The sequence below is a fragment of the Boeremia exigua genome, assembly GCF_020726555.1.
Source record: "Boeremia exigua strain MPI-SDFR-AT-0100 chromosome Unknown C7974scaffold_1, whole genome shotgun sequence".
NCBI classification, from domain to species: domain Eukaryota; kingdom Fungi; phylum Ascomycota; class Dothideomycetes; order Pleosporales; family Didymellaceae; genus Boeremia; species Boeremia exigua.
The window spans coordinates 2,123,014-2,149,678 of record NW_025763518.1 but is presented as its reverse complement, the minus strand read 5'-3'; the positions used below and the strand labels follow the sequence as shown (position 1 = coordinate 2,149,678).

The 26,665-nt window shown below is 57.1% G+C and overlaps 13 protein-coding genes and 1 non-coding gene across 14 annotated transcripts; 6 read left to right on the top strand and 8 right to left on the bottom strand.

Moving 5' to 3' along the window:
- Nucleotides 1-716: 716 nt before the first annotated feature.
- Nucleotides 717-2,756, top strand: C7974DRAFT_299501 (Six-hairpin glycosidase-like protein; the record flags this gene model as incomplete). The annotated part of the gene is made up of 1 exon (XM_046137751.1): nt 717-2,756. One exon carries the CDS (start codon nt 717-719, stop codon nt 2,754-2,756), a length of 2,040 nt encoding a protein of 679 aa, XP_046003005.1.
- A 263-nt stretch (nt 2,757-3,019) lies between these two features.
- On the bottom strand, nt 3,020-3,926 carry C7974DRAFT_407949 (uncharacterized protein; the record flags this gene model as incomplete). The annotated part of the gene is made up of 3 exons (XM_046143285.1): nt 3,020-3,271; nt 3,326-3,765; nt 3,821-3,926. 3 exons carry the CDS (start codon nt 3,924-3,926, stop codon nt 3,020-3,022), a joined length of 798 nt encoding a protein of 265 aa, XP_046003004.1.
- Nucleotides 3,927-4,282: 356 nt separating this feature from the next.
- On the bottom strand, nt 4,283-9,549 carry C7974DRAFT_349019 (uncharacterized protein; the record flags this gene model as incomplete). Its single annotated transcript, XM_046139423.1, has 2 exons — nt 7,045-9,549; nt 4,283-7,011 (listed from the first exon to the last, which is right to left on the bottom strand). Exons 1-2 carry the CDS (start codon nt 9,269-9,271, stop codon nt 4,283-4,285), a joined length of 4,956 nt encoding a protein of 1,651 aa, XP_046003003.1. The 5' UTR covers nt 9,272-9,549.
- A 97-nt stretch (nt 9,550-9,646) lies between these two features.
- On the bottom strand, nt 9,647-11,381 carry C7974DRAFT_383214 (RTA1 domain protein). Its single transcript, XM_046140743.1, has one exon. The coding sequence runs from the start codon at nt 11,042-11,044 to the stop codon at nt 9,983-9,985; it is 1,062 nt and encodes a 353-aa protein (XP_046003002.1). The 5' UTR covers nt 11,045-11,381; the 3' UTR covers nt 9,647-9,982.
- Nucleotides 11,382-11,932: 551 nt separating this feature from the next.
- C7974DRAFT_300679 (fungal-specific transcription factor domain-containing protein) lies at nt 11,933-13,937 on the top strand (the record flags this gene model as incomplete). Its single annotated transcript, XM_046137807.1, has 4 exons — nt 11,933-12,668; nt 12,712-13,025; nt 13,074-13,207; nt 13,253-13,937. The coding sequence occupies 4 exons, from the start codon at nt 11,933-11,935 to the stop codon at nt 13,935-13,937; spliced, it is 1,869 nt and encodes a 622-aa protein (XP_046003001.1).
- A 207-nt stretch (nt 13,938-14,144) lies between these two features.
- Nucleotides 14,145-14,951, top strand: C7974DRAFT_17601 (uncharacterized protein). The gene is made up of 2 exons (XM_046136249.1): nt 14,145-14,756; nt 14,802-14,951. The coding sequence occupies exon 1, from the start codon at nt 14,351-14,353 to the stop codon at nt 14,720-14,722; it is 372 nt and encodes a 123-aa protein (XP_046003000.1). The 5' UTR covers nt 14,145-14,350; the 3' UTR covers nt 14,723-14,756; nt 14,802-14,951.
- On the bottom strand, nt 14,929-15,671 carry C7974DRAFT_17583 (cytochrome c oxidase assembly protein PET191-domain-containing protein). Its single transcript, XM_046136247.1, has 2 exons — nt 15,565-15,671; nt 14,929-15,499 (listed from the first exon to the last, which is right to left on the bottom strand). The coding sequence occupies exons 1-2, from the start codon at nt 15,587-15,589 to the stop codon at nt 15,135-15,137; spliced, it is 390 nt and encodes a 129-aa protein (XP_046002999.1). The 5' UTR covers nt 15,590-15,671; the 3' UTR covers nt 14,929-15,134.
- Nucleotides 15,672-15,789: 118 nt separating this feature from the next.
- C7974DRAFT_439512 (Alpha/Beta hydrolase protein) lies at nt 15,790-18,322 on the top strand. The gene has a single exon (XM_046145286.1). It carries the CDS (start codon nt 16,010-16,012, stop codon nt 18,149-18,151), a length of 2,142 nt encoding a protein of 713 aa, XP_046002998.1. The 5' UTR covers nt 15,790-16,009; the 3' UTR covers nt 18,152-18,322.
- Nucleotides 18,323-18,444: 122 nt separating this feature from the next.
- C7974DRAFT_383207 (uncharacterized protein) lies at nt 18,445-19,930 on the bottom strand. The gene has a single exon (XM_046140742.1). It carries the CDS (start codon nt 19,663-19,665, stop codon nt 18,493-18,495), a length of 1,173 nt encoding a protein of 390 aa, XP_046002997.1. The 5' UTR covers nt 19,666-19,930; the 3' UTR covers nt 18,445-18,492.
- A 764-nt stretch (nt 19,931-20,694) lies between these two features.
- Nucleotides 20,695-21,164, bottom strand: C7974DRAFT_407941 (EthD domain-containing protein; the record flags this gene model as incomplete). Its single annotated transcript, XM_046143284.1, has 2 exons — nt 20,695-20,943; nt 21,015-21,164. 2 exons carry the CDS (start codon nt 21,162-21,164, stop codon nt 20,695-20,697), a joined length of 399 nt encoding a protein of 132 aa, XP_046002996.1.
- Nucleotides 21,165-21,303: 139 nt separating this feature from the next.
- Nucleotides 21,304-22,101, bottom strand: C7974DRAFT_300593 (3-alpha--hydroxysteroid dehydrogenase; the record flags this gene model as incomplete). The annotated part of the gene is made up of 2 exons (XM_046137804.1): nt 21,304-21,496; nt 21,539-22,101. 2 exons carry the CDS (start codon nt 22,099-22,101, stop codon nt 21,304-21,306), a joined length of 756 nt encoding a protein of 251 aa, XP_046002995.1.
- Nucleotides 22,102-23,416: 1,315 nt separating this feature from the next.
- C7974DRAFT_439508 (uncharacterized protein) lies at nt 23,417-24,165 on the top strand (the record flags this gene model as incomplete). The annotated part of the gene is made up of 1 exon (XM_046145285.1): nt 23,417-24,165. One exon carries the CDS (start codon nt 23,417-23,419, stop codon nt 24,047-24,049), a length of 633 nt encoding a protein of 210 aa, XP_046002994.1. The 3' UTR covers nt 24,050-24,165.
- Nucleotides 24,121-24,205, top strand: C7974DRAFT_t17. The gene has a single exon. It is a non-coding gene; the product is annotated as a tRNA-Cys (tRNA).
- Nucleotides 24,206-24,218: 13 nt separating this feature from the next.
- Nucleotides 24,219-26,547, bottom strand: C7974DRAFT_383203 (Alpha/Beta hydrolase protein). Its single transcript, XM_046140741.1, has 2 exons — nt 26,100-26,547; nt 24,219-26,003 (listed from the first exon to the last, which is right to left on the bottom strand). The coding sequence occupies exons 1-2, from the start codon at nt 26,180-26,182 to the stop codon at nt 24,401-24,403; spliced, it is 1,686 nt and encodes a 561-aa protein (XP_046002993.1). The 5' UTR covers nt 26,183-26,547; the 3' UTR covers nt 24,219-24,400.
- Nucleotides 26,548-26,665: the final 118 nt, after the last annotated feature.

Below are 26,665 nucleotides of genomic sequence, written 5' to 3'. Positions count from 1 at the left end.
ACCCGTGGCTGCGGACAGTCTAACCGTCTTAGGCGACGCGTTCCTGGCGCGTCTTATGTCCAAGCCTAACGGCTCCATTAAATTGCCCATACGCGACTTAAATTTAAATCCTGCTGTCGGCCCATTGGCGGAACCTGACCAGAGGTGACTGACCACTACGACGCCAAGCGATCGACAGTGTAAATTGTTGCGCCCACCGGAGCCCACCGGGGCCCATCGGCCTCGTATCGCCCCGGACTCTCTGCCGACCTCCCATCGCACAACCACCTCTCCATTGAAGGACCTACCTAGGTATCGAGTGCATGTTCTGGTCTTCACCTCTTCATTGACACGATGGCACATGTCCCATGCAGTCCATGTGGCTGTGCGAGTCTTGTGTGAACGGGTACTCGACAGCATGAGCATCCGTTGCTGACTACGCAAGGAATCGCCCCACGGGGAGTTCCCGATATTTTGCGGGGCAAGTCCTAATATAAATCCTCGCTCGGACAGGATGCCGATGGAGGATTGATGGAAAGCGAATACGGTATGAGCTGCCATTTCAAGGTTGCTTCCAATGCGCATCATTGCCATTTGCATGTTAAGAGCAAGTCGTGACCAGGTTTTACGACAGAGTCTACTGAGAGCGATGGAGGTTAAAAGGATGGGGGTTCCTACGTGAAATCACTACTGGTTACTTCTCTCCTGTATTCTCCAGCCACATATCTCCCATCAAGATGAGGCGCAACAGTATCTCGGCGCTTGCTCTCTTGCCGCTGGTCTCTCAAGTCCAGGGTGCCCTTGATGGCGACGCTCTAGCGGAGCAGTACTTCGGCAATGATGCACCCTGGTACCGCAACCGCATTCCCTTCTTCGAGAGCAGCGACAAGGACATCACGGATGTCTACTACTACCGCTGGAACATTTTCCGCGCTCACCAGCGTGATCTCGGCGCCAATGGCTTTATTTCTACCGAGTTTCTGGACGACGTGGGTTGGCAAACGAAGCCGTGGGCATCTCTGAACGATGCCACGGTCTTCCATTTGCTCGAAGGCCGCTGGTGCCGCGACCGACGCTTTAAAGAAGACTATGCTACCTTCATCCTGGGCCCGAACAGTAATACCCGACAATTCTCGGAAACCATGGCAGCATCAGTCTACAAGGGCTACCTGGTGGACGGTGTTGCAGCAGATGCTACAGCACGTCTTGGTGCTATGACATCCGTTTACAACGCCTGGCAGGACGCTTTTGATACGTCGAAGGGCCTGTACTACGTAGAGCCAATCCGCGATGCTACAGAATACACCATCTCAAGCATTGATGCCAGCGGTGGTCAAGACGGTTTCTTCGGAGGCAACGCTTTCCGACCGAGCATCAACGCGTATCAGTACGATAACGCGATCTCCATCGCCAAGCTGGCCGAGTTGAGGGGCGGGTCTGCTGATACCGTGACCACTTACAATCAGCGAGCTGCAGACATCAAGAGCCGCGTCCAGAATGATCTTTGGAACTCCACATTCGAGCATTTCACCGACCGATATCAGGTCAACAACCAGTATGTGAAATACTGGGATTTTATCCGCGGCCGCGAGCTCGTCGGATTCGTTCCCTGGGCACACGACCTGCCAGATGACACGCCTGAGTTCGCCGAGGCTTGGAAGCACGCCATTGACACCAACGAGTTTGCAGGACCCCACGGTCTGCGTACTGTCGGCCCCTCGTTCGAGTACTACATGCGTCAGTACCGCTACGTCGAGGAGAACGGCACGCAGCCCGAGTGCCAATGGAACGGTCCCGTCTGGCCCTTCCAGACCACTCAGGTGCTGACAGGTCTTGCGAATTTCCTTGACCACTACCCCAATGGCACCGCTACCGGCGTCATCGGCAAGCCCGACTACACCAGGATCCTGCAGCAGTATGCTAAGCTCCATTACAACCCCGAGCGAGGCAACATCCTGGATCTTGAGGAGGACTACTACCCCGATACCGGCTTCCCGATCGTCGGTCTGAAGCGCTCGCCCCACTACTTCCACTCTGGGTTCGTGGACTCTATCCTGTCTGGTTTCGTTGGCATCCGTCCCAGCGCCGACGATGTCCTCGAAGTCAACCCTGCCGCCGAGGCCTCCGCCATCTCCTACTTCCGCGCTGACGCCATCATCTACCACGGCCATGAGATCGCCGTACAATGGGACGCTGACGGTTCGCACTACGGGTCCGCTGGTCTCAAGGTGGAGGTCGATGGCCAGGAAGTCGCTTCGTCGCCCACCCTTTCCCGCCTGAGTGTCGCGCTCAGCCGCACTGCGCCTCCGGCCATCACCCGCAAGATCGCCAAGTCCATCAAGCTGAGCACCGACACCGCCTTCCCTGCCGGCAGCGCCTCCGTATCCGGCGTCGATGCTGCCTCGCTGTATGGTGCGATCGACGGCCGCATCTGGTTCTTTCCCGAGACCGATGTCGCGAACGGCTGGAGCACGCCCCAGGGCAACGGTACTGAGGTGTGGTTCCAGGTCGACTTCGGCTCGTCTACTGCTGTTAGCAGTGCTGAGATTGCCTTTTTTGCGGACGAGCAGCAGGGCTTCGATGTGCCTACGAGCTATCGCATCCAGGCTGCCAATGGAGACTCGTGGGTCGATGTGTCCGAGTCGAAGTATGCTGTGGCTGTGGCTAATGGAATCACCGAGGCCTCGTGGTCGGAGGCGAATAGCCAGAAGGTGAGGATTGTGTTCACGCCGAAGGATGGGCAGAAGGTCAGGCTGGTCGAGTTCAAGCTCTTCTAGTTATTTGAAGTGTTTATTAAGAATTGAAGTCAATCCAATATTTTGTTTAAGGCTGCCGGTCCTCCAAACTCAAGCGTGACTGGATCTGCATTCAGACCCAGTTCCAGTTGATATCTCGTGCAAAGTTTCCATTCATCTACGTCTTTCACTTCCAAGTGTCAAGTCTGCGATGAAGTACTATCCACAACTAACCAAGCTACTGGCAACCCAGCTCGATGGAAACCTCGTGAAAGAGAGTGCTATCGCAAGCGCTGCCTGAACCTCTATGGCTCATCGGTGCAAGACTTGTACCCATTGATGATGACGCGCGTCTCGCGCTTGAACCTACCCGCCCACTCCGTAAACTCCCTCTCGAGATCCAAGCGATAGTGATCGAGCTCAGCATCAACGTATGGGCGCGTCGCGCATGGCTTCAGGTTACCGTGCTTAGAGAACTTGTAGGGGCTGCCCGAGAGCTCGAGGAACCAGTTGTTGGCGCGCTTGGCGGCGTAGGGGCTGGTATTGGGTAGGTGGACCTGTGTTCGTCAGTGAATGTCATATGTAGTCAGGTGCACGAGTTCTGCACTTACGCGTACGAACTGCGGGACGTTGCAGTATCGGCCTTGGCCGGGGACCTCGTAGCAGTTGGTACCGAGAGGCGTGGAGGTGTAGGCGTAGAGAACTCGGCCAACGATGTTGAGCATGATTTCGCGGATCTTGTCGTTTGCCCACTTGGCTTCTGTCGTACGGAACCATGTGACAGCGCCGGCGATACCCGCAGGCGGCGTCTGAAGGTAGGGCGTTTTGAAGGCCTGCCACTGGATGCTGCCGCAGTATTTACCGTATGGGGAACCACAGACGCGGCCCATGGTGTCAGTGACGACGTTGTGGAGCTCATGGCCTACAACATTGCCGACGTTGACAGGTTGACGGTGACTACCTCCAGTCCAGACCTCCACAGTAGCCCAGCCCTGCCATTCAGTAGATGGATCATAGCCTAGAGCCGAGATGTCGTCGTCGGAGGTGTTGTCTACAGGCGGGTTAGCAAAGCCGAAGCTCCCAATAACAGACAGGTTGCGACCTACTAGGAGGCATGGTGAAGTTGAAGCGCTGCATTTCAACCGTAGGAAGCGGCGGAGCTGCGTTGATGACCGCGGCAAAGCCCAAGGCCAGCCCGCAGGCGAGCGACATGTTGAGGACTTTCATGGCTTGGAAATGCGATTAGAATGCGTGTTAGCAGCACGAAATTTGAAGGTTGGTTCGGAAGAAGTTAGAGTAGAGGTAATGGGGACAGTTCAAGTGAGAACTTATAGCAGTGGGGCTCTGGTGGACAGTGCACCAGTTGAGTGAAGGTGCGGTACGCCATCAGCCAAGATTGCAGGCAAAAAGTGAAAGAGAAAGCTTCTGTAGACCAGTAGATGGCCTTTGGTTCTGTTCTCATAGTTATTAATCAGCTATTGAGCACCAATCCGTGGCAGTTCCCTGAATTCCAAGCTCATGAACGACCTTTGCAGTTGCGAGATATGGTATCTCTCCATCTTCGACATTCAAGCTCCGCGCACTTTGTACCCAAGTCTTCGTACCTCCTCATTTTCACTCGCAATCCAGGTATCCAATAGTGCCTTAAGCCTATCATTCAGCGGTCCAACGGAACTGTCACGCCTCCAGCGCATCATCATATAAGCAGCCAAGTCGACTCGCAGCAGCTCAGGTGTCGTCAGCCACGACAGTCTCGTCTTTGAGATATCTCCGAGATAGATTGCCGATAGCAACGCATTCTGCCTTACCTGAACCCGCTCTTTGATCTGCTGGAGTTTCTCGTGGTACACGGATCCGCTTATCTCGTCGAGAAGGGCGGCCAGTTGCTGCGCATACGCCTTGCATTTCCGCTCGCGATCCTCGTCCAGGACGAAGTCAGGCCGACCGTCGATCGACAGGTCGAGGAGCGCTAATCGCCACAGGAAGACGTCAGGGAGAACAGATGGAATCCGATTCGGGTCGCGCTCCCACTCCCTCGTGCGGATACTGTTGACGTTCGCAATCATCAATTCGAGTGCCGCTTTCCCGTACTCGTTCCACCAGGTTTCCTCGCAGGATCTGTCTCTGTAAATCGAGGACACAAATGGCCCCAGTTGGCCGTACAATGGACCGTCGGTCAACAGCAGCTGTCTGAAGATTGCAAGGAAAGCTGCCTGGTATGCTTGCGCCGTGACAGACGAACTTTTATCTCCAGTCCTGTCTCTATCGAACCTAGAGATTGTGCTGAAAGGTAGCATGTTTGCCAACGGCTGCTTGAAATCAGGTCCATACAGGTCAAGCCACTTTCCGACTTCACTAATGCTCCTCAGAGCTGGGGTGCTCTTGAACGCCTGGTTCAGTGCACGGATTGGCTCTGGCGGGTTGATTCGGAAAGACAGGTAAGCCACGTATTTGTCGAGGACTGTTTTTGGTACGCAGGAAGGCTTCACATCTGAATTTGTTAGGACGTAACTCAGGAGGTAGAATCCCTTCGGAGCCGGTGGTATCGTAGCGTCTCGCGCCGGTGAGTCAGTCGATGCATACTTCTTCAAGAACAGCTTTGTCCATTCGGCTGTCTGCTCTTCGAGGACGCTGAAGATTGGAAATACGATACGCTCCATATACATGTTGAGAAGCTTGCCTTCCTCAAGCTTAGCGAGATGGCGCAGCACGGAGTCCAGCATAGGCGAGTCCTCTTCGACATTTCCAGTCGGAATCTGGATATCAGGTATCGATATGGGTTCTGCGAGTAAGTCTTCGGACGACTGTTGGTCTTGATGACCGCCGTTGTCACTGCCGATTTGTCCATTTGTGTGTTGAGGCACGGCTGTCCGCTCGTTCAGACTGCCAATCAGGGGTATGAAGGTTTCCAGGGTCGACAATACGATGTCCCACAGATCAGGCCGGTTGACGTCCAGCCTGCTCAAAAGACTCTTGAGGATACTGACTCGGACGTCAATATGAGAGATCTTCTGAGAAAGGCCTACGAGAATGTCTAACGAGGCTTTGTCGCTGATGTAGAAAGACCCGTTTAGTATCTGGGCAAGCGACTTCAGTGTTGTAATCTTGACATGAGGCGCCTTTGATATCACTTCATCCTCTGATCCGGTCTCGATTGCAGCCTTCCTCTCAAGCCCCAAAGCGTTCAGCTTTTTCCCGATGGCTTCGGCATACATTGAGATGCACTTCTTGGCGTCTGAAGCCGAGAGGCGGTGAAGTAGACCAGTATTGAACAGCACACGATGCCAGGAGCTGGCGTCTGGCCAATCCATGATAATCCTTAGGACTAGATCGAATGCCATGGCAGGGCTTTCACCTTGAATCAGGCCACGAATGAGCGTGAAAGTTGCTGACTCCAAGGTGGTTACGTTCTTCGTAGAGCTCGAGCCCAATCTCTCAACAAGTGTTGTGGCAACCTTGTGTACCAATGGGAAAGGCGCACATCTTACAATCGTGCATTGTGCAGCGTCCAAAGCCTTCAAATCATCAAGGGCAAGGAACTCCTCGTCCAGATACACGCAAGGAAACCGCACATCGTCTAACGACGGAAAAGGTGTTACCAAGAGTCTTCCAGTCGTGCCATATTTCGCATCCAAGTACAACAGCGCGGCCAACGCAGCAGCTTCCCTTGCTTCGGACTCAAATCCAGGTGGGTGACGACCCCAAATCGATCCATAAGAGCGACCTTCTATACGGACTGATGATGTCTTGAGTTTAGGACAAGGAGACAGCATATTAGGCTTCGAAACTTCGCTTTGCATGCCGAATGTGGCAATATCAACATATGTGGCCGGTCCAAGACTGCGCGTCTTACTTTTAACATCCTCTGGTCGGCCGTCAAGGGGGTTCCATTCTTGAGTCTCCGACGGGTCGTCCGACTCTGGCATCCTCGGCCATCGCACCGGTTCGTTTCTTGGTATTATACCGCCAAGCGCGTTCCTGAAGTGATATGGAATGATCGGGTTCCAATAACTAGAAGCCTCTTCTGCGTTCATTCTTCCCACACTCAGAGGACCAGTGAGATGGTTCCAAACCTCGCTCAGCCTCCTTTTCTTCACTTCTGCTACGCATGACTTGGGAATGTAGAGGTTGATAGCGCAAGTGTAGCTGTCCACAAATTGGCCAATAGCTTGCCGTATAGCTTTGTCAGAGCTCATCGGCTTCAGAGCAGCCTCTGAGTCCATGAAGAGCGTCCCTTTCACTCGCGAGAAGATGTAAGGTAAGACCTCATGAAGTTCTACAGACTGTGCAGTACAGGCTTGAAACAGGGTCCTGCATTCTTCAAACTCACCTGAGAGAAGACTCTGTAGCGGCAACCCGCGCGGCAATGGATCGGGCAGAGTGAGAACCTCGGGATACCTAGCCGGTCTCAACTCCGTCCACAAGTCGTTCCTGGCCTTGGCCAGATTATCGATGAATCGCCACACATCCGTTGCACGGACATCTGAAGTGATGACCGAAAACACGTATTGCCACGATGTAATGAAACCGCAAGTTGACCTGGCATCGAGACGTGTGTACTCCTCGTCGTTCACCAGTCTTTCTGCCCGCAGAAGCATTTCGATTGTGTCTTCCCAGAGGTCTTGGTATAGGTCTTGCCCAGAAACTGTCCCTTTCCTGGTCACTTCCGCTGACAACTCCACGCGTTTCTTAACGATACGAGCGAGTAACCCCAAGGTCTGGCGCCACTCGTGGGAGCGAAAGGAAGGCTCGCGTATCGCTAAGCAAGCGATATCAAGTAGATCGGACAATATTGCGTTGGCTTGTCTGACTCGTGGGCCAAGATCCTGCGGCACCAGAGTTGAACTGCCTTGTACAGAGAATCCAGAGAGCAGGCGACAAGTCTCTGTATAGTACGTCGAGAAGAGCTTTGAGGCTGTCAGCTGATCTCGAATGAACCCTTTGGCCCACTGCACGGTTTTGGAGAGAATCGCGAGGGACCCGCTGGCATGTGCACACGCCCAGACAGAAAGTGCATGCAATGCGCGTGCATCCCTGTTGGAGCTCGTTCTTGTGATCTTCTTGCGCGACTCTATGATATCAATAGCGTAAACCTCTGCTTCCTGTTGCCGCTCATTGCGATTGAGAAGGACGAGATAGTATATGTCTGGGTCTCCATCGTTCGCATCGGAAGTCCGTTTTGTTGCTAGTACAGACCCATAATCACCTTCTTCGACAAGCCCCACGTCGCCTCTAGCACTGCGGAGGCGCTGGAACAGGCCCAGTGCCGCAGAATCTTCAAGACAACTGAGCAGACGCGGGGAGAGTCGATCTTCAGCCTTGGACAGGTCTTGCTCCAAATCGAGATCCAGATTCATGGTTTCTTTGCAGGTCAAGTGCAATAGTGCATATCGTCGTGACTTGGGTACACGGGCGAGGAGCGTTTCGACATCTCTTAAAGAAGGCTTACTGTCGAACACGATCTGGAGCAGGTGCTTGAGGTGGCTTTCGAATAAAGCCGATCGTTTTGACCAACATATTGCTACCATATGCAGTACACCGCCTTTTTCACTGGTAAGGATCTTTCTTGCATCGTGATGCTGCTCGAGGTATTCCATGGTCAAGTTAACAATTTCTTGGGTTCTAGACCAGGTGACACGTGTAGAGCCGGCATGCTTACGACTGGCACACTTACCGATAGCACGCCTGAACAAAGGGAGAATGAGCTTTCTCAAAGCCCATTCCGTCTCTATGTGCTCGGAACGGGTCTTAACAACATCGCGAAGCAGTCGGAGCGCGAACTCCATGGAAGCCGAAAATCCTGGCTCAGAGACTGAATGTGATAAAGGGCTTGTCAACAGCTTCTCAAGACGAATTCGGCATTTCTCCTTGTCCTGCATATCAAGCGTTGGGCGTTCGAATACCGCACGCAAGGCGGCTCTTTCTATGCTGCTCGGATGTTGTTGGAGCAGGTTTTTTTCGTTGACGAACTGCCACTTCCCCTCTTGTTCCTCACTGAGAATCCAATCAGCGAACTCCTGAGTACAGCTTGATACAAGTGCTTGGTAGAATCCGGTCAATGGCCGCAAGTCGTTTGTTTTGGCAGTGGCGTCCGGAAACGCCTTGGGGTGTAAGCCTTTGAACAGCTCAGTCACACGCTCTCGTTTTCTGGTCGTGTCGCCATCTTTTACACAGCGACCAATTGCCTTGCACGCAGCCTTAACCTCGTGTACTGATAGATCGCTGAAGATCTCCAGTAAGCCTGCTGTGCCGCCAAGACCCTCCCAGAGCTTCTCCCAATGTGTAGATTCGAGACCGGTCTTTAGTCGCGCGATTCCAAGGGACCTAATATACAATGACAATTTCTGCTTGAGTGATTGTTCAACGATAGTCGGAGTCTGGCAGACACGGAACCAAGCCTCAAAGGTGGTCGTCAATAGTGACCCGCGCTCAATAGCATCCAGGAGTTCTTGGGTGATTATTTGGTCCGACAATCTCAATTGTAGACTTTTGAACTCCGAGGGTAGCTCGTCCTCAGCCAGGGCTCGAAGGCGATAGGTGTTGATTGATGAATGCATGTTGGCTGCACGTATGGTCAGACGGAAAGAGGCGTGCCTTTTGTACTAGACAAAGCAAATGATATTGAACGATCCTGCCGCACCGGTGAACAGAAAGGGCGGGTTGTCCGAGATTTGAGGCTCAGACTTGTACTATGCTCTATTAGGCAGATGCGAAGGTTGTGACCCTGCTACTCGTTGCTGCTCATAGAATCGAAACACTCGAGGTGATGCTTCTAACAATGATCAGCATTGTTCCTCTACCGATGCTATACGTCAGGGATAGTACAGCGGCCTTGTGAAGGGCGGGGCCAATGTGGAGAAAAGCATCGTATTATCTCGAGATCAACGAACGATGGCGCTAACCCCGCCCTTTTCTGCCCCACTTTCGTGATGACTCCCTACACCAACCAACACGGCGCTCTCATCTTCAACAGTCCAGGCGTCGGATGCAGTCCCTATCAGGTGGCTGTGAATCTATACAGTCACGTGTCATGGAGCTGGATTGCAGGCGGTGTGAAGAACGGCAGCCAGTCATTCAGCCGACGTAATTACGCAAATCTGCCCCTACAAGTGCTGTGAACGTCTACAAGCGGCCGGGAGCAAGAAATAGGAAGTGGCTAAAGCTTGGAACGAATGCAGCTTGTCGCAGTTGTGTTAATAGCATGATGATACAAGTCTATACCCAGCGCCAGTAAAACCAAAGCGGGGCAAAGCAAAGTGCAAAATCTATCAAACGTACATGCCACTGGAGGCGTCCGAAGGCTTTCCTTGTCCACTCGCAGTCTGCACAAGAGGGATGTGTTCAAAGCCGTTTGTCTCCCAGAATGGCTGCTGTTTCTTCCTCCCCCCACCCGTCACCGCGATCGTCAGTCCACACGGATCGATAAACGTCATGAACCACGGCATCTCGTCCTTCCAGCCCGGTCCCTTGAGCTCCGTCTTCCCATCCTGCGCAAGGTAGACATGGTAGTCCTCCGGCAGATAGCGGCGCGGGTGTCGGACGTTCCACAACACAGTGTTCATGAGCATCAGGCTTGCTTCGAAGACCCAGAAGAACCACTCGTAGCGCACGATTGGTGACAAGGACATTGGGTCCCAGTTTGGCCGGGGGTTGGCGGGGACTCGGCTGGTGCCGAAGTGCTCGACGATGCGGTAGATTGTGCGGATCAGGATGAGTGTCATGCTGATGTACATTGTCCACAGGGGGCCTTGCACTTGGCGCGAGGTAATACCAGCCCTCACGCAGCGTCTGTGGAAGACGCCAGAGATGACGCAGAAGATTGAGATGACCCCGAGTTGGCAGATGAGCGAAGCTTTCATCAGGCCGTAGCCGATGTTCTGCCTGCTCTCGCCGGATTCTGGTCTCAAGAGATACGAGACGCCGAGAGCGTTCATGACTTCCACCCCAGCGGAGAGGAGTCCGAAGGTGGTAAGAGTGCGTCCTGGATGGAGTGGCGCGAAATACGGGACGTAGTAAAGAATGCGTCCAAGGACATGGTAGTTGGCCAGCTCGAGAAGTGGAGGGGCGCAGTAGATCAGGAGGTTGCTGGCAACGAACGTCTTGATGTTATCAAAGTTCCAGGCGTCATATATGCGAAGAGCGAAACCAGCTGTGAACATCAGGGCACACATAGGATGCAGGGCGGTGATGCTCCAGGACCTGTACTTGAAGCATTGCCAGACGTGAGCGATGGATGCGGCGAGGAAGCATGCTGCGAAGATTGGAGGTGCGATTTTGGTGGGCGCGTAGAAGTACAGACTACCTTCGACTGGAGTGCCGTCTGCTGCCATGGTGAATGTACTGAAACGTGTTGATGAGAGTGTTACCCATCTAGCGCAACTGTCTGCACTTATATTCACACTCCTGCATAGCGACGGTATTGCTGTGACCTACCCTCCAGAAGCAGATTATCACGAAGTGGTGCGTAGCCAATGGGAAGTATACAGGCTAGTACGGATGAGTATAATTCACTGTCCAAGACTTACGTTGAGGCCTTGCTGGCTATGTCAAGCTTCGTTCACATCGGCGCCGGTGAGGCTTATGCAGACTGCATGTACGGCATCTCGCGCCGCAATGTGGCTGAGATTGTGCCTGTCGATATGTGCAAGAGGTAGGCACAGCCTAAATGATGTCGGTATCTCCGAGATACATCATCTCACGCATCAAGCTATGTGGCAATTCCTTACGTTACCAATCGCCCAGTGAACTTTGACGATGTGGCTGTCTTATTTGCTACTGTGATATTTGGGGAAGATCGCTAGTGGCTAGCAACTACGTCACCGATCCGCTCCTCACCTTTCACTGCGAACCGCCGTGACAATCCATCGCAAGGCTAAGCGGGTCGCACGACAGTAAGATGCAGCCGCATCGCTCATTTGTTGGAGTGAACTTGGCTCGGCTTGACCGAGCGACTGAACGCACGCAGGGTGTTGCTCAGCCCGTCGGCACTAAGCCGAATTCGGAGAATACAACGGCCAAGAAATGAGGCTGCTGACACTGCCAACGACGAGGGCGGAACAGGTCAGCACTGCCAATCGGAGGCGGCTACACTCGACCATCCAAGGCAATAAAGATGCAGAGGAGCACGTACGCACCGTTTAGACTGCCGCCAGGTCACGACCGCCTCGATTCTAGTACACGCCCAGCGATCCCGCCTACAATTGTCCACAAGTGAAGTCATGAAGACCGCCGAAAGCGGAGAAAAGAAAGCGCAGCGTCAATGCTGGGAGTGCCTCAAACGACGCCTGGTATGCGACCATACCCTGCCCCACTGCAAGAAGTGCATCAAGGCTGGCAAGGAGTGCCCAGGATACGACGAGCAGAAACCGCTGCAATGGGTCGAAACCGGGAAGGTGACGTCCAGACGAAGGAAGAAAGATGTTGCGCCGAAAGTGTATGCGGTGCGGCCAAAGAAATCCGAGTCAGTGGTTCCGCCAGTTACTGTTTTGCCTGTTCCCGTCTTTGAGGAGCTCGACACGTTTAACTTCACGGATCCAATTACACAAGATGATAGCCCAACGCTTGAGTGGCCCAACTTCCAAGATGCATTCCTTAGGCCGGACGCGGTTGGAAGCTACAAATCTCAACTCGCAAACCTATTGGTTCAGGAAGAAAATGCAGCATGGTGGCACAGCTTGACTGTAGAAGAGCAGGCGGACCACATCGAAACGATGGCCAGGAAAACCTCGGCGAACTATGCAGTGGCTGACCGAATCATGCGAATTGGCGGCCGGAGGAATCTTGAGGCGATGCTGAAAAGAGGCCATGCACACGAGGCTGCAGCTTTGATGCAGTCCGATCAAGATCCTCTAGAAAAGCTGCGGAGACTGCTGTGGATCATGGAGATGAACCAGCTTCCATCGTATGACTACTTATCAAACGAAACTACTGAAGTGGTGCAGTCAGTCAACTATTGTACGTTTAGTCCCAATGTCCAAGGTTTATACTTACCCGCCAGTCAACACTAGGGTTCTCCCCAACACCAAAGCAGCCGACACTCTAGCACCCAACCCAGCTCTGATACACTTCCCGCTATGGGCCTTGCATGTCTTGCCTCCTGCTATGCACCACACGCTTGTCTGCTTAGGCCTGAATCATTACATTCACTCGTTGCCGCCCGGCTCCAACCGCGCGGTTGTCGCTAGCAATCGATCGAAAGTGTACAAGTATCGAGGCCTTGCTATTCGGGCTCTTAGTGAGAATGTCGCAAAGGAGACCACTCGCAGCAGCGATCTCACGATCAGTAGTATCCTGATGTTCATGTCCATGGAAGTATGTATGTTTCTGAGTCTTCGACGCCGTGAGACTGATTGAATCCAGGTTCAAAATTCAAGCTCTGGAGACTGGCGGTCACATGCCCATGGAATGAAGCGTCTGATAGATATGCGCGGTGGATTTGGGCCCCTCATACTTGAAGCTCCCTACCTGACTTCGGCGCTCGTTATCTTCGTGATGTAAGTGCATCTTGTGTTGGGCGATACTCTGTCTGACCCCTGCAGCATTGTGACGTTTTCCAACAGTCTTGGCCCAGCTGCGAATCAGATCAACATCACCGAGCCGCTCGAGCAGCACATCAAGGAAGTAGAGCAGGTGTACAGCCTGATCTTTCCTTACGTGCTCTGCCCACCAACGCTGTTTGTCGAGGTCATTCGCATCAATCATCTCCGACAGGAGGTTACTGCATCACCCTTTGAGACCCCAGTGCAGCATTCCCTGGACGCACACGACATACTCGCTCGCATCGAGGCCTTTGTACCCGAGGACTGGGCCCAGCCAGGAGAGCACAACGACGACTGGCAGCTGATCGGCTCCATCTACCAGGCGACCATCGCCCTGTTCTGCACCATGTCGCTGGAAGGCATCGGCGCCCTGCCCAGCAGCCTGGAGATGAGCACCATGCGCACGATCCACGCCACGCGCCTGCTCGCGGACCTGAAGACCGCCTCCCACTCCCTGCACCTGGTGAAGTTCTCGCTGTTCCCTCTCGCGGTGCTCGGCGTGGAGGCCGGCTATCACGACCGGCAGAGCACCAGAGTGTGGATCGAGCGGCGGCTGGAGGAGCACAGTGTGCTGCTGGGCACCAGCAGTCCGCTGAAAGCTCAGGCTGTGCTGCGCCGGTACTGGGCGCGCGGGGAACCGGGCTGGGATGAGTGCTTCGACAGTCCGTACGTGTTCATCCTGTGATGCGGTGAGTGGACGATACTGAGAACCACAGACATACCATCCTCATGCCAGCGGGTATTGCTTGATGTGACGCCGGTCGTGACTGGACGCACTTGCCGCATCGCTCTCGCCCGAGCACGCCTGCCCAAGCGACTATCGCCTTGCGTGATCCATCCACGTAGCTGCCTCCCCGACGACTGCGATGGCTGGATGTGTGTGTCGGTGAGGCAGGCATGGTGCTCGTTGGCTTTATCTGCTTTCTGGCGCCCGCTCGTCTCGTCTCTTCCACGAACATCCGCTACCACTAGTATTATCCCACAGCATACCCGCTGCACGCCCGCTGGACAACAAATTATCACGTCGTGACCGACACTGCACGCACACGACTCCCACGAAGCAACACACTGAGCAACACACCGCAAACGACTGTCAGCATGAAGCTCATCAGCCTCCTCGCGATGCTCGGCGCTGCAATGGCGGTCGAGAACGAGTTGATTCCAGTCTGCATAAACCCCAGGGGCTGCGGCCTGTTCTGCGAACAGCCAGACTGTTATGTAGTTTCACGCTACCTATTCGTCTTTTGGCTCAAGATGGGCTGGACCTTCGAGGAAGTAGCCGACGAAGATGCTGCAAATTGCTACATGGAGCTCGTCCCAAACAAGCCTATGGGCAATGTCTCGTCGTTGTTGATTCTCCACGAGCACGTTCCGGGGCTCATGGCGGATTATCACGACCCAACGACCTGGAAGCAGATTTGTGAACTCTCCGATGTTCATGATGACACCCGTACTCGAGACGAGCTCTAGGAAGGAGTGTCAGGTGGCTGCCTGGCGCCCGGAGGTACGTCATATGGACGACGCTGTCTTCATGACTGACGCTTGACAGAGGACTGCCGTTTCGCTCTCGGACAGTGCTGCAGCGGCCTGTGCACGATGGACAAGGGCAACGCAACACTCAGCTGCCTGTGAAGACAGTAAAGGTCTGGCGTAGTCTGGCGCGCTGCATGTTCGTTTGGCCAGTATGTCGCGAGGAGGTGTGCTTTACATGGGTACCTGATCTTCCAGGCTGTTGGGGCCATTCTCTAGCTCGCAGCTCGTCATAGCAATTGACTGGGTATTCTCGTACGTGTTTTACATGGGTGTTCATACAGAGAGGAGTTGACCTCACATGTCCGTCCCTAACGCCGTTGATGCAACATAAATTTTTGTACACTGGACATCACCTCTCCAGCCCCTTCCCCTCCGGGTCCTCATCGCCCTTGGTCTCCTTGACGTCCTTGTACGGCCTGCCCGCATACAGCATATACCCCTTCTCCTCAATCGTGCCGGACTTCTCGTCCGCCTCAGCCCTGCCCTTGCCAAACGCGCCCGTCTCGAGCTGGCCCTGCACGGCAATGGGGCGGTTCCCGCGAAACCGCTTGCGCATATCGATCTGGCCCTTTTTGCACTCGGCATAGCCCTTCTGCAGCTGCAGACACTGCGTCGGGAGCGTGTATTTCAGCGGCGGCCGCAAGCAGTCGCCCGGCGAGTGGCGCTCGACCATGATGCAGTCGCTGTTCTGCAGGCAGAAGGCTAGGGCGGCTCCTGCACAAATTAAACGGTTAGCTGGGAGGTGGAGTGCTGTGGGGGGGGGGGGGGGGGGGGCATACGGATGTCTTTGCAGGATTGCGGCATTGTTGCGCTGCGGAGGGAATGGGTGGTTGTACGCGCCTGCTTTGGAGCCGCACAGCCGCCAAGCCTGCGATTGCGACCCCGGCCTGCAGGCTGCGGTGGAGGCTCGCTTGCGGCGAGCGAGGGGCGCGCGGGCCGCGGGGGTGCGCGCGTGTGTCACATGTTAGGCTAGGCGGCGCACCACGTCACTTCTCCACTGATACGGGGGTTGAGAACGGAATGGCGCGTGTTGGGCGAGTTGGTGCGTTCGAGGACGTCGCTGTGCTGGCATCGCGTGCTGGAGCTTTCTGATACTCGTTTCTGATACTCGCATTGAGATAAAGCAGAGCTGCGCCGCCGCGACTCGACTCGACTCGACTGTCCAGCTCGCCAGGGCCCAGCACCGCCGCAACTCGACTCGATTGTCGACGGCCCACCGCCGCAATGGCGCTCCGCATCCCGTTCCTCGGCCGCCTGCACCTGCGCGAGTATTTTGCGCTGGTGCTGTCGATTCTGCTGATTGCGCTCGAGAGCGTCATCGCCGTCATCACGCTCGCGCTGCCGACCCCGATCATCAACGCCTGCTACCGCATCACCCGCCGCGTCTTCAACCAGCTCTCGTCGCCGTCGTCGCGCCGGTCGCGCGACAGCAAGAAGGATGTGTGGAGCGCGATTGCCAACGCCGGCGACTTCGCCGAGCTGTGCGACATCTACGGCTACTACTGCGAGGAGCACATTGTGCAGACGGGCGACGGCTACCTGCTGGGCCTGCACCGCCTGGGGTGGAAGCGCGGCGAGGAGGGCGCGCGCGTGAACCCGGGGCCGGGCAAGGACGGCCTGCGGAAGAAGGTCGTGTACCTGCACCACGGGCTGATGATGAACAGCGAGGTGTGGGTGTGTCTGACGCAGCGCGAGCGCTGTCTGCCCTTCGAGCTGGTCGAGCGCGGGTATGACGTCTGGCTGGGCAACAACCGCGGCAACAAGTACAGCAAGAAGAACATCCACATGGCCCCCACCGAGCCGCGCTTCTGGAACTTCAGCATGGATCAGTTTGCGTTTCACGACATCCCGGACTCGATTGCGTATATCCTCGAGACGACGCACCAGCCGAGTCTGAGCTATATTGGGTTTAGCCAGGGCACGGCGCAGGCATTTGCGACGCTCAGCATTCACCCTACGCTGAACGAGAAGGTCGATGTGTTTATTGCGCTGGCGCCGGCCATGAGCCCGAAGGGGGTTGCGAGCGGGACTGTGGACTCCTTCGTCAAGGCCAGCCCGGACATTTTGTATCTGGCGTTCGGGCGGAAGGCGATCCTGGCGTCGGCGACCATGTGGCAGTCGATCCTGTACCCGCCCATCTTCGTGCGACTCATCGACACCAGTCTAAAGTTTCTGTTCAACTGGACCGCGGTCAACATCTCCCCCGACCAGAAGCTGGCGAGCTACCCGCATCTGTACTCGTACACGTCGACCAAGAGCGTGGTGCACTGGTTCCAGATCATCCGCAACGGCGTGTTCCAGATGTACGACGACGAGGCCCCCAGCCCCATGACCAACCGCTCCAAGTACTACAAGGTCGCCAAGTTCCCCACCCGCAACATCAAGACGCCCATCGTCCTGGTCTGGGGCGGCTCCGACAGCCTCGTCGACATCAACGTCATGCTCAAGGAGCTCCCGCGCCACACCATCGCCAAGGAGATCCCGCACTACGAGCACCTCGACTTCCTGTGGGCGTCGTCGGTCGACAAGCTCGTCTTCCCGCACGTCTTCGACGCCCTCGACAAACACGCCGCCGCCGCTCCCACCTATAAGCCGGACTCCCTCCGCTCGCCCGTCCACTTCACAAAACCGCTCGCCTCGCCGCGCCAACCCGCCCCCTCTGACCCCAACGCCAGCGACTCCAGCACCGCCACCACGCCCCCCGCGACCAAAGTCTCCCAAATCACCCGCCGCACCGTGCTCTCCGACAACGAAGACACGGAGCCCAGCCCGCGCTCGCGCCTCGCACACCTGACACGCACGCCCACGCCCGCACGCCCCGCATTCCCCTTCACCCCCGCCTCACCACCCTCCACATCGCCCCTTGAAGCGCTCAAAGAGCCGTCCCCCAGCGTGACAAAGGTGCTCGCGCTCTCCCCCGCGCCGTCCCATCTCACCTCGCAAACCGCGTCTTCGCGCCCCGAGGGCTGGTGGTCCAGCGACGACCCCGAACCCGCGAGCACCGAGCCCGAGCCCAGCACCCCCAACCCCGTTAAAACAGCGCGCTCGCGCCGCAGCATGGAGAGTCTGGGCAGTCTGGGGAGTCGCGGGAGTCAGGGTCAGGGGCGGTCGGGGAGGATTGTTGGGGAGCGCGGGATTAGTCTCGGGAGTGCGAAGGCGGTTAGTGCTGTTGTTGCGGGGGAGGGGGTGGGGGAGTCAGGAGGTGGTGGAGGGGGGAAGAGGGTTAGTTGGGGGAGTGGGAGTGAGGAGATGGCGGGGAAGGAGATAGCATCGGCAACGGGAATGGGGACGGGAAAGGACGCGGGGAAGGGGGAGGCAAAGGGGAAGGCCGCGAAGAGGAGGAGTGGGAGTGTGCTGTCCGCGTGAGTTTGAGGGCGGGGTGTGAGTTGGGCTGTGGGCTTTGGGCGTAGACTGTGCTATGCCGTGCGTTTGAGACGCACGCCCTGGTTTTTTTCTTTCTTGTGTGTTGGTTTTTTCTTGAGGGGTTGAAATGTTAGAAGAGGGGTTCTGCGCTCGCGCGTACTGCGTGGTTTGCTTGTTTTGCTAGTTAACAACGGTTGCGTGGTTGGTAGATTGTACGAAGAAGGGGTGTGGTATGGGTGTACACTTGTAATGCGGTCTTGATGACCGCTGCGTGAAATAAAGTCAATGTTTCAGTATATCGGTATGTCAGTATCACTATATCAGTATCAGTATATCAGGGGTATCTACATCCATCTCGTCTCATCTAATTCCGTCACAATCCCGCCCACCTTCTCGTCAAACTCGCGCTTCCACAACGGCATCATCGCGCGCGCCCGCGGATCCTGCACATCCATGTCAAACACCTCGAGCACCACCTCGTGCCGGTCCGCAATGTCCTGCGCCGTGTTGGACCGGAACTGGCGGATCACGCAGCGGTCGAGGTTCCGCAGCTTGTTCGACCGCCGGTCGATGATGTTCTTGACCAGCGACTTGAGCGCCTGCTCCGCCGGCATCGGGTAGTCCGTGTTCAGGTGCATCTCGCGGATGCTGGCCGGCAGCATGTCGCCCAGGCACGGGATGTCGCTGTGGGTCCACGCGGTGGCGCCGGTGGGCGTGAACGCGTCGCGGCCCAGGCGCTGGCCGCTTTCGAGCGGCGGCCCGCAGAACGGGAGAACGTCGACTTCGAGGCGCTGCAGCGCCGTGAACGAGTGGAACGACGACAGCCCGTTGACAATCTCGCCGTGCAGCTCGTCCACCGTGATGGCCAGGTCCAGCAGCGTCTTGCCCAGGTAGTCGGCCAGCATCTGCAGGAACTCGCCCGGGTTCCAGTCGACCTGCAGCCCGTCCCACTTGGTCTGGTGCGAGTACTTGAACGTGGTCACGGCGGGCGTGTGCATGATCAGGACCTCGAGGCCGCGCGCGTCCATGCAGCAGCTGGCCAGCTCGATGCGCGTCAGTGGCGAGTCGACGGCGTACGGCCAGTGGAACGAGATGCCGCCCCAGTCCTCCTCGACGGCCACGCAGCTGACGGCGTACAGGTTGCGGATGCTGTCCAGCACCATGAACGGGTGCAGACACTCCAGCCCGACGCGGATGTCGTAGCCCTCCTCGCTGAACGGCATGATGGTCTCGAGTGCCTGCAGCGCGCGCCCCCGGTTCTGGGACTTGTCGTTCGCAACCGCGACCAGCCGGTCGACAAGCGGCACGAGCACCTCGGCCGCCTCGTGGCGCCGCACCGCGTGCCACCCGTCCGGCAGCTGCAGCGTCCGCAGATTCGGCAGCAGCGCCAGCAGCGCCATCGTCCCGTACAGCGCATCGAGCGCCTGGATCCCCACCGCGCGCCGCTCGTCCCCCATCCCCTCCCACCAGCGACTCTTCCTGCGCTCCCCGCCGAAGCTCGCCCACCACTCCTCCATCACCCCGGTCTCCCTCTCGCTCCACCCCGCACCCTCCAGCGCCCCCCTGAGATACCTTACCGCGCCCGCATCCGCGCCAAACGCCCGCGCAGCCTCCCAGTCCTCATCAGCCCCCTGCCAGCGGTCCCACAGCCCCAGCGCCTCCACATACTCGGCGACAACGGGCTTCTTCGCAATCGCGTGCAGCAGCGCCAGCGCGTCCGTGTGCGCCGCGCCGCGCTCGTCGTCCTGCGCCGGGCCGTGCTGCACGCTGCGCCACCGCCGGCGCATCGCATTGTGCTCTGCGATCTGGGCGCGGGCGCGCGCGTACACGGCGCGGCACGAGAGGACGAGCGCCGGGAGCCCCGTCGGGCCGGCGTAGTCGAGGATGTAGTCGAGGATTTCGGGGGGGAGGTCGAGGAGGCCCATGGCGATGGGGTGGGGGGTGTAGGCGTGCTCGCGTGCGCGGTGTTGGTGTGTTTCGTTGCCCGCCGTGCTGATCGGCGGGGGGCCGCAAATAGATTAGAATATTAATGATTGCCACGCGAGGATGGCGGGGATTTATTCCGTCCGCTGGGGCGTGTGGTGTGTCAGCCCGCTAGCCTGTTTGGGCGTACGGCTGGGACATCGTCGATGCAGGTACCTGGGTACTTCGCACAGCTTGACGCAGAACGCGGTTGAATTGGTGTTCCGGGTTCAGTTGCGCGGCGGTGGCCTTTGTAGTCGATCGTGAAGATGGTGGCTTGGTGGAAGTCGAGAGAGCACCACGCTGGAAGATTAGGCACGGGTTTGCGTTTCCACATGAATCTTAAGTCGTGTTTAAAATAGTCACGCGACACAGGCGACAGATGAAACCTGCAAAATGCAAGGGCTAAACGTGCCAGTGTTCTCGAATAGATAATTCTACTAAAGAACGCCAATCCACAGAGTCGTCAGTTTATCTCGATACACATCGCAGTCGCCAACCCCGTCCACACAACCAAGACAACCAAGACGCACACCACCACATCCCCCGTCTCCCACGCCACCTCACACACCACCCCCAGACCCTCACCCCTCCTCTCCGCGCCCACCCACAATCTCCCCGCCCTCGATCACACACGTCTCCGTCCCAACCAGCACCCGCATACTCGCGACCTCGAACAGAAACTCCTCGTCCGGCTTGACCACATCTTGGTAATACGGATCCTCGTACGCCTTTTGAAAGTCCTCGTATTTCCGCACGTAGAAATCCGCCGTGCCGTCGTAGGACAGCGTGGGCTGGGACGTGAGCTGCTTGTGCGCGGTGGGAGTGTGGTACTGCAGTCGTGAGTTTGTTGGTGGTGGTGGTGGTAGGGGGGCGAGGGGCGGGGCCAGGGGAGGGGAGGTACTTGGGTGTATTTCACCACGCCGTGGCGCTGCAGCCAGGACGCGACAAGGGGCGCGTGGCGGGTGGTCCAGTGGGCGTGGAACTGTTCTTCGGTGAGGTTGCGGTTGCGGTGCGCGAGGACTGTTATGCGGAGGAGGGGTTCTGCGGACATGGCGGTTTGTGGAGTAGGAGGGCGCACTGGGTCACGGAAGAACGATATAGAGCGGACCAGGTTGCAGCGCTTTACGCACCGATGACATCACGACTTCAATGCAGTAGACATCCTGACGGTCCTATTCATGGCATTCAGCTCAGCAGAACCAGCCGCCGTCGACGGGCAGCGCTACGCCCGTGATGAACGAGCTGGCGTCGGAAATCAGGAACTCGACTGTCGCTGGGATCTCCTTCTGGTGCGCCGTCCGGCCCAGCGGGAGGAAGCTGTAGTCCACCTCCTGGCCCAGCATCTCGTAGCTGTTGCGCAGCATCGGCGTGTCCACGGGGCCCCTGCGACGTCAGCGCTGTCACTCGCATGCGCGGCCAACTTACGGGCAGAAGCAGTTGCACCTGATCTTCCGCTTCCCCAGCTCCTTGGCCGCGACCCGCGTCATGCCGATGACGGCGTGCTTGCTGCTCGCGTACGCCAGGTTGTTGGCCGCGCCCATGAGCCCGAGGATGCTGGACGCGTTCACGATGGCGCCGCCCTCGTTGACGTGCGGGATCTGCGCGCGCAGGCAGTTCCGCAGCCCGACGACGTTGACGCTGTAGATGAAGTCCCAGTCGGCGTCGTCGACGCGCTCGATCGGGACCACGTTGCTCTGCTTCCCGATGACGCCCGCGAGATTCGCACACCCGTCGAGCCGGCCGAGCGTGGCCACGGTGTCGGCGATCCAGGCGTCGACGTCCGCGCGCTTGGCCACGTCGACGGTCGCGGTCATGAATTGGGCGCCGGGATATGCTGTTGTGAGCTCGGCGTGCAGCTCTGCCAGGCGCTCGGTCTGGACGTCCGCGAGCGAGAGTTTGGCGCCTTTGCTCGCGAACAGACGGGCGGTCTCCAGGCCCATGCCTGAGGCGGCGCCTGTGATGACGATGACTTTGTCCTTGAGCGACATTGTAGGTAGAGAGTGATGGATTGCGAGCGGCGAGATGATAAGTAGTAGTACCGAGCCCCGCTTGGCTGCGTGGCTATCCTGGATAGCGCGCCATATGCGCTGGAGGAAAGGTCAACTGCTGTATCAGAGACGCAGTCGTGCTAACGGCATTGGATGGCTTCAAGTGACGACGAGCGGTCCAAGACGACCCCACCTCGGCGCTGACCCAGTTTGGACGTCGCAGGAACAACGTGCCGAGCTTGATTAGTTAGTCGATGTGGCTGCCGTGGAGGCCTTGAAACGGTTCCAAGTGGCTTTTATACGTCTCGTCCGCTTTTCTGATGAGGATGGACGTCACTCAGATGTGGAGCCGTGAACGTGCACGGCCTGGTACTAAGTCGTCTCTCACATTGCAGGATAAACGGCGGACTAAGAATGTGAGCTAGATATTCTACAGGATAGTAACGTAGAGAGAATATATAACAACTATGAAACGCTTTTTGCATATAATGTAAGCATTCTTTGACTGGATTCCAGCTTTAAGTACTATAATAGCTGTAAGGTCCATACTGAAGTCGCTTTCCGCCATTTTTTCTGACACTCGAGGTACCAAAGATGCCAGATATGGCCGCTGCTTACTGCTTTAAGTACACGCTGAAGCGATTGAAGCTGTTGATGACTTGGCGATTGTGCAATTTTTAGCTGGTCTACGCGCGTATTGCGATGTAAGAAAATGCAGTCAATAGTGTTCACCTACCTTAAGTCGTCCGTCAAAGGCAGGGAGCTGTCTCTACCAGAAAAGAAAATCAGAATCCTCTTACTTGTCATCGATACATAGATCTCCTAGGTTTAGAGAAGATTCGTTACCTTTGCACTCATCGTGTTGTGACGCAGGGTCCAGTCCACCACGCGACGCGAAGGTACACAAAACACCACCACTGCAATCCGCTGCGTCTTCTCGTCCGATGTCAGATCAAGACAGATATCCGTGCCTACTCTGATCTGCTTAACTGTTGCGCAGTACCTCGCCGGCCAATCTGGAAATGCGCAAGCTCGCGCAAATTTGCACGCAAGGCACTCGACCGGCCACTTGGTACGAGGTACTTGGAGAGTTGGACTCGTTCTGGTTGGCGCTGCTAACGCAAAGCTACCGGATGACTTGCTCGAGCGCGTCTTGCTTTGTGTTGTTTTGTCACGTAGCCTTGGACGTCTGGTCACGTGCGTCCGACTGCATATCATCGAACGCGGTGGAAATGGCGCAGCTTGGACGGGAATAAATGAACTGAGTGATGCTCGTTAATTGCATGAAGTCTGGTGTTCTCTGGACCCCGATAACATGGCGGTCGTCGACCGACCAGCCCCGACAGTGAACACCGGGTTCGCGAGCATCAAATCGATCAACATCGAATTCAAGGACGTCAGCTCTAGGGTCTGGAGCATCAACTACTCCTTGCCTGTATTTTTGGATTTTTCGATATCTCGTCGTCGTCGGTGGTCGACGATAAACGGCTGTGTCCACTACCACTCGTATGCAACATCAAGATATATCGCCTTGCATGAACGGGCGATAATATCTCCCACGGTCTCGAGGGTGTCTGGGCCAGCCACAGTCTCTGTTCGACCAGACCCGCAGCACGTTGGATTGTGGCGCTCGACCCTGCGCCCCCGTCCCACCACCCCACCACACGTCGGATCGAACTTCAAACCCTGGCTACGAAGCTCAAGCCCCCTTGGGAGAACCGCGTGGTCTGCCTCGTCTCATCGCTGCGTCTTGCTGCCGGGCTGGATTGAGCTTGTAACAGCATGTGTTGGCCGGCCCATCAAAACACAAACCCGCATAACTCACGCAAACCGTGCCCCCCCGGTCCCAGGTTTTGATGCTGCAACCCCCCAGCCGCCCGCTGCGCCCGGGCCAAGCGCCGTGTTGCTGTCTGGTCTGGTGTCAGTTTTCGGCCACTCCCAACCCTGAACACCTTTTCCTCTTTATCTTTGTCAATATATAACTTTCTTGTCCTTCTGTTTTCATCAAAAAACGATTTCGCGCCGGTAACTCAGTGGTAGAGTGTAGGATTGCAGCTCAGTGCAGTAAATCCCGAAGTCATGAGTTCGACTCTCATTCGGCGCTTTTTTTTTTTTGCGTTGAAGGTGTCTGTTGGGCGGGCAAACGGCACTCTCACACGAGCTTCACGGAGAGGTGAGAGCGGATGTGTCTGCTGGGATGCTGGTCGCTGCGAATTTTTTATTCTTTCACCTGGTGCGGCCACGACATGGGATTCGACATATTGTAAGTCCATCTGATTTATTGATTTATTCAATACATCTACTGCAGGAACTGCGCAACAAACTGCGCGACCTCAGCCGGCTTCTCGACCATCGGCAAATGGCCCGCGCCATCGACAACCTTCAGCTCCACGCCCTTGCCCAGCTTCTCCGCCATATTCTCCTTCATCGTCTTGGGCAGCACGCCGTCGCCCGCGCCGACCAGAAACGCGCCCTTGCCCTCGTACGCCGCCATCTTGCCGCGGATATCGTACGCGTGCAGCGCGCGCACACCCGCGCGGAAGCCCGCCAGCGAATTCGTCTTGACCAGCTGCTTGACGTGCGCCAGCTTCGGCGCGAGCCCGGCGTCCGCGTAGCTCTCCGCCACGAACCACCGGCGCGTGGTGATCTCCGCGAGCTCCTCGCCGACAACGGCTTCGCCGGATGATACGAGGCCCTCCTTCTCGGCCATCGCGACGCGCTCGTTCCACGCTGCGGCGTTGGTGGGCGGCGCGTATGCGTTCGTGTCGCACCCGATGAAGGACGTGATGCGCTGCGGGTACTCGAGGGCGACGTTGAGGCTCGTGGCGCCGCCCAGCGAGACGCCGACGATGCTGGCGGTCTTTGCGCGCAGGGCGTCAAGCAGCGTGATGACGTCGTCGGCCAGCACGTCGATGGTGACGGGGGTGATGGAGTCGCTGGGCAGCGCGGTGCGGCCGCGAGTGTTGTATCGCAGCACGCGGTACTGCGGCGCCAGGCCGATGAAGTGCTCCACGAAGTCGTCCCAGATGGTGTAGTCGACGAGGATGCTGTTGCTCAGCACGAGCAGCGGCGCGTCCGGGTCGGCGCTGCCCTCGAGGCGGTAGTCGAGGTGCACGCCGTCGGGCGTTGTGATCTTGCTCTCGATGACGGCGCGCTTGGAGGGCGAGGCGTGCGCCGGGTATGTCTTGAACAGCCCGTACTCGCTCTCCGCGGGCACGGCATCCGGCGAGCTGAGCGACGCGAGATCGCGCTGCGCCGCACCGAACGTGTAGTACAGCTCGTACACGCGGCGCTTGCGGTCGGCGACGACGTCGGCGTAGATCTTCTCGCACCACTTCGTCGTCGTCGCGGCCTTGAACTCGGGCCCCGCCAGCCCGTTCTCCGGCGCATACTCATGCAGCGCGAGGAACTCCTTCTGCAGCTTCGGGTTCGCCTCGAGATCCATGTAGCTCGTTACAAAGCGCCTGGTGCGGCGCCACCCAGGAACCTTCTGCAGCAGACCCACGTGCTCGTCCTCGTACCACCGCTTGATCTCGTCCTCCTTGCCCTCGCCGTCCTGCAGCGTGAAGCTCACCGCAATCATGACGTTTTGCACGCCCTCGCCCTCCACCTTCTGCAAGTCCGCGAAGTCAGGCCCAGACCACTCGCCTAGCAAGTCGTACGAGCGGCGGTCAACGAAGATCTGCGCCATGGTGTCTCGCTCGCGCTGTGTCTGCACGGGTGCGCTGCGCAGCCGCTGGTAGGGCTCGCGCGCCAGCCACTCGAGTTCGTCGAAGTCGTAGATGGCCATCCACTCGGGCTTCTCCTTCGAGCCTGGGGCGTCGAGATCGGTGGCGCGGTAGCGAAAGCCATTGTTGCAGAACGGCAGACGCAGGCGGTTGGGGCCGTGTTCATTCTGATACCTGGGTGGGTGAGCAGGTGGAGGCGTAAAGCGGTGTTTGAAAGGCACGAGATGGTGTCTCGAGGTAGATAGGATGCGGCTGCGGACGTCAACTTACCAGTCGTGGAACTTCGCGTCTGCAAGCCCTTCTTTCGGCTGCATCGTCACGTACAGAATGCCTGGGGTGGATTTGGCCGCCATTGTGAGTACGGCGTAGCAACAAGTCGAAGCGTGAGGTATTGCAGTCTCAAATCGCAACACAGATACACGTCCTTCGACAATTCAATCACAAAGGTACTAAGATGTCAGAGAGTGATCCAGGAAACTACTCCAGGAAGCAATCCACGAAGCACGAAACCCAGCCCGAAAACATCTCCGTCGTCACAACCCGAAGGCTCCGGGAGAACGCTTAACGCTCCGATGACATCTGCCGGCGTCCACCCCACCAGCAGCTGGCACCCCCGCCAAACGCGCCGACGCCGGAGCTAAGCAAGCCCGCCATGAGACGGCTGAGGACTGTGCTGGTTCCGATCGGAAGGCTTCGGAATTGAGGCGTGAAACATGTGACGATTTTGGAAATATCCAGGAATGGTAAGAGGAGGACGGTCATGGGTCAAGTTCAGCGTGATTCCATTGTATTCGGTTCGCATTGTGCCTCGCCTGAGCACTGTTCCGCTCTGCTCG

What these genes read in the sequence shown, in the direction of transcription:
- C7974DRAFT_17601 (XM_046136249.1), top strand. Translation starts at nt 14,351, where the DNA reads ATGAAGCTCATCAGCCTCCTCGCGATGCTCGGCGCTGCAATGGCGGTC.
- C7974DRAFT_17583 (XM_046136247.1), bottom strand. Translation starts at nt 15,589, where the DNA reads ATGCCGCAATCCTGCAAAGACATCC. An exon ending in GCAATCCTGCAAAGACATCC is followed by an intron (nt 15,500 to 15,564) that starts GTATGCCCCCCC and finishes TAATTTGTGCAG; the next exon opens with GAGCCGCCCTAGCCTTCTGC.
- C7974DRAFT_383214 (XM_046140743.1), bottom strand. Translation starts at nt 11,044, where the DNA reads ATGGCAGCAGACGGCACTCCAGTCGAAGGTAGTCTGTACTTCTACGCG.
- C7974DRAFT_383203 (XM_046140741.1), bottom strand. Translation starts at nt 26,182, where the DNA reads ATGGCGGCCAAATCCACCCCAGGCATTCTGTACGTGACGATGCAGCCG. An exon ending in GACGCGAAGTTCCACGACTG is followed by an intron (nt 26,004 to 26,099) that starts GTAAGTTGACGT and finishes TCACCCACCCAG; the next exon opens with GTATCAGAATGAACACGGCC.
- C7974DRAFT_439512 (XM_046145286.1), top strand. Translation starts at nt 16,010, where the DNA reads ATGGCGCTCCGCATCCCGTTCCTCGGCCGCCTGCACCTGCGCGAGTAT.
- C7974DRAFT_383207 (XM_046140742.1), bottom strand. Translation starts at nt 19,665, where the DNA reads ATGGAGGAGTGGTGGGCGAGCTTCGGCGGGGAGCGCAGGAAGAGTCGC.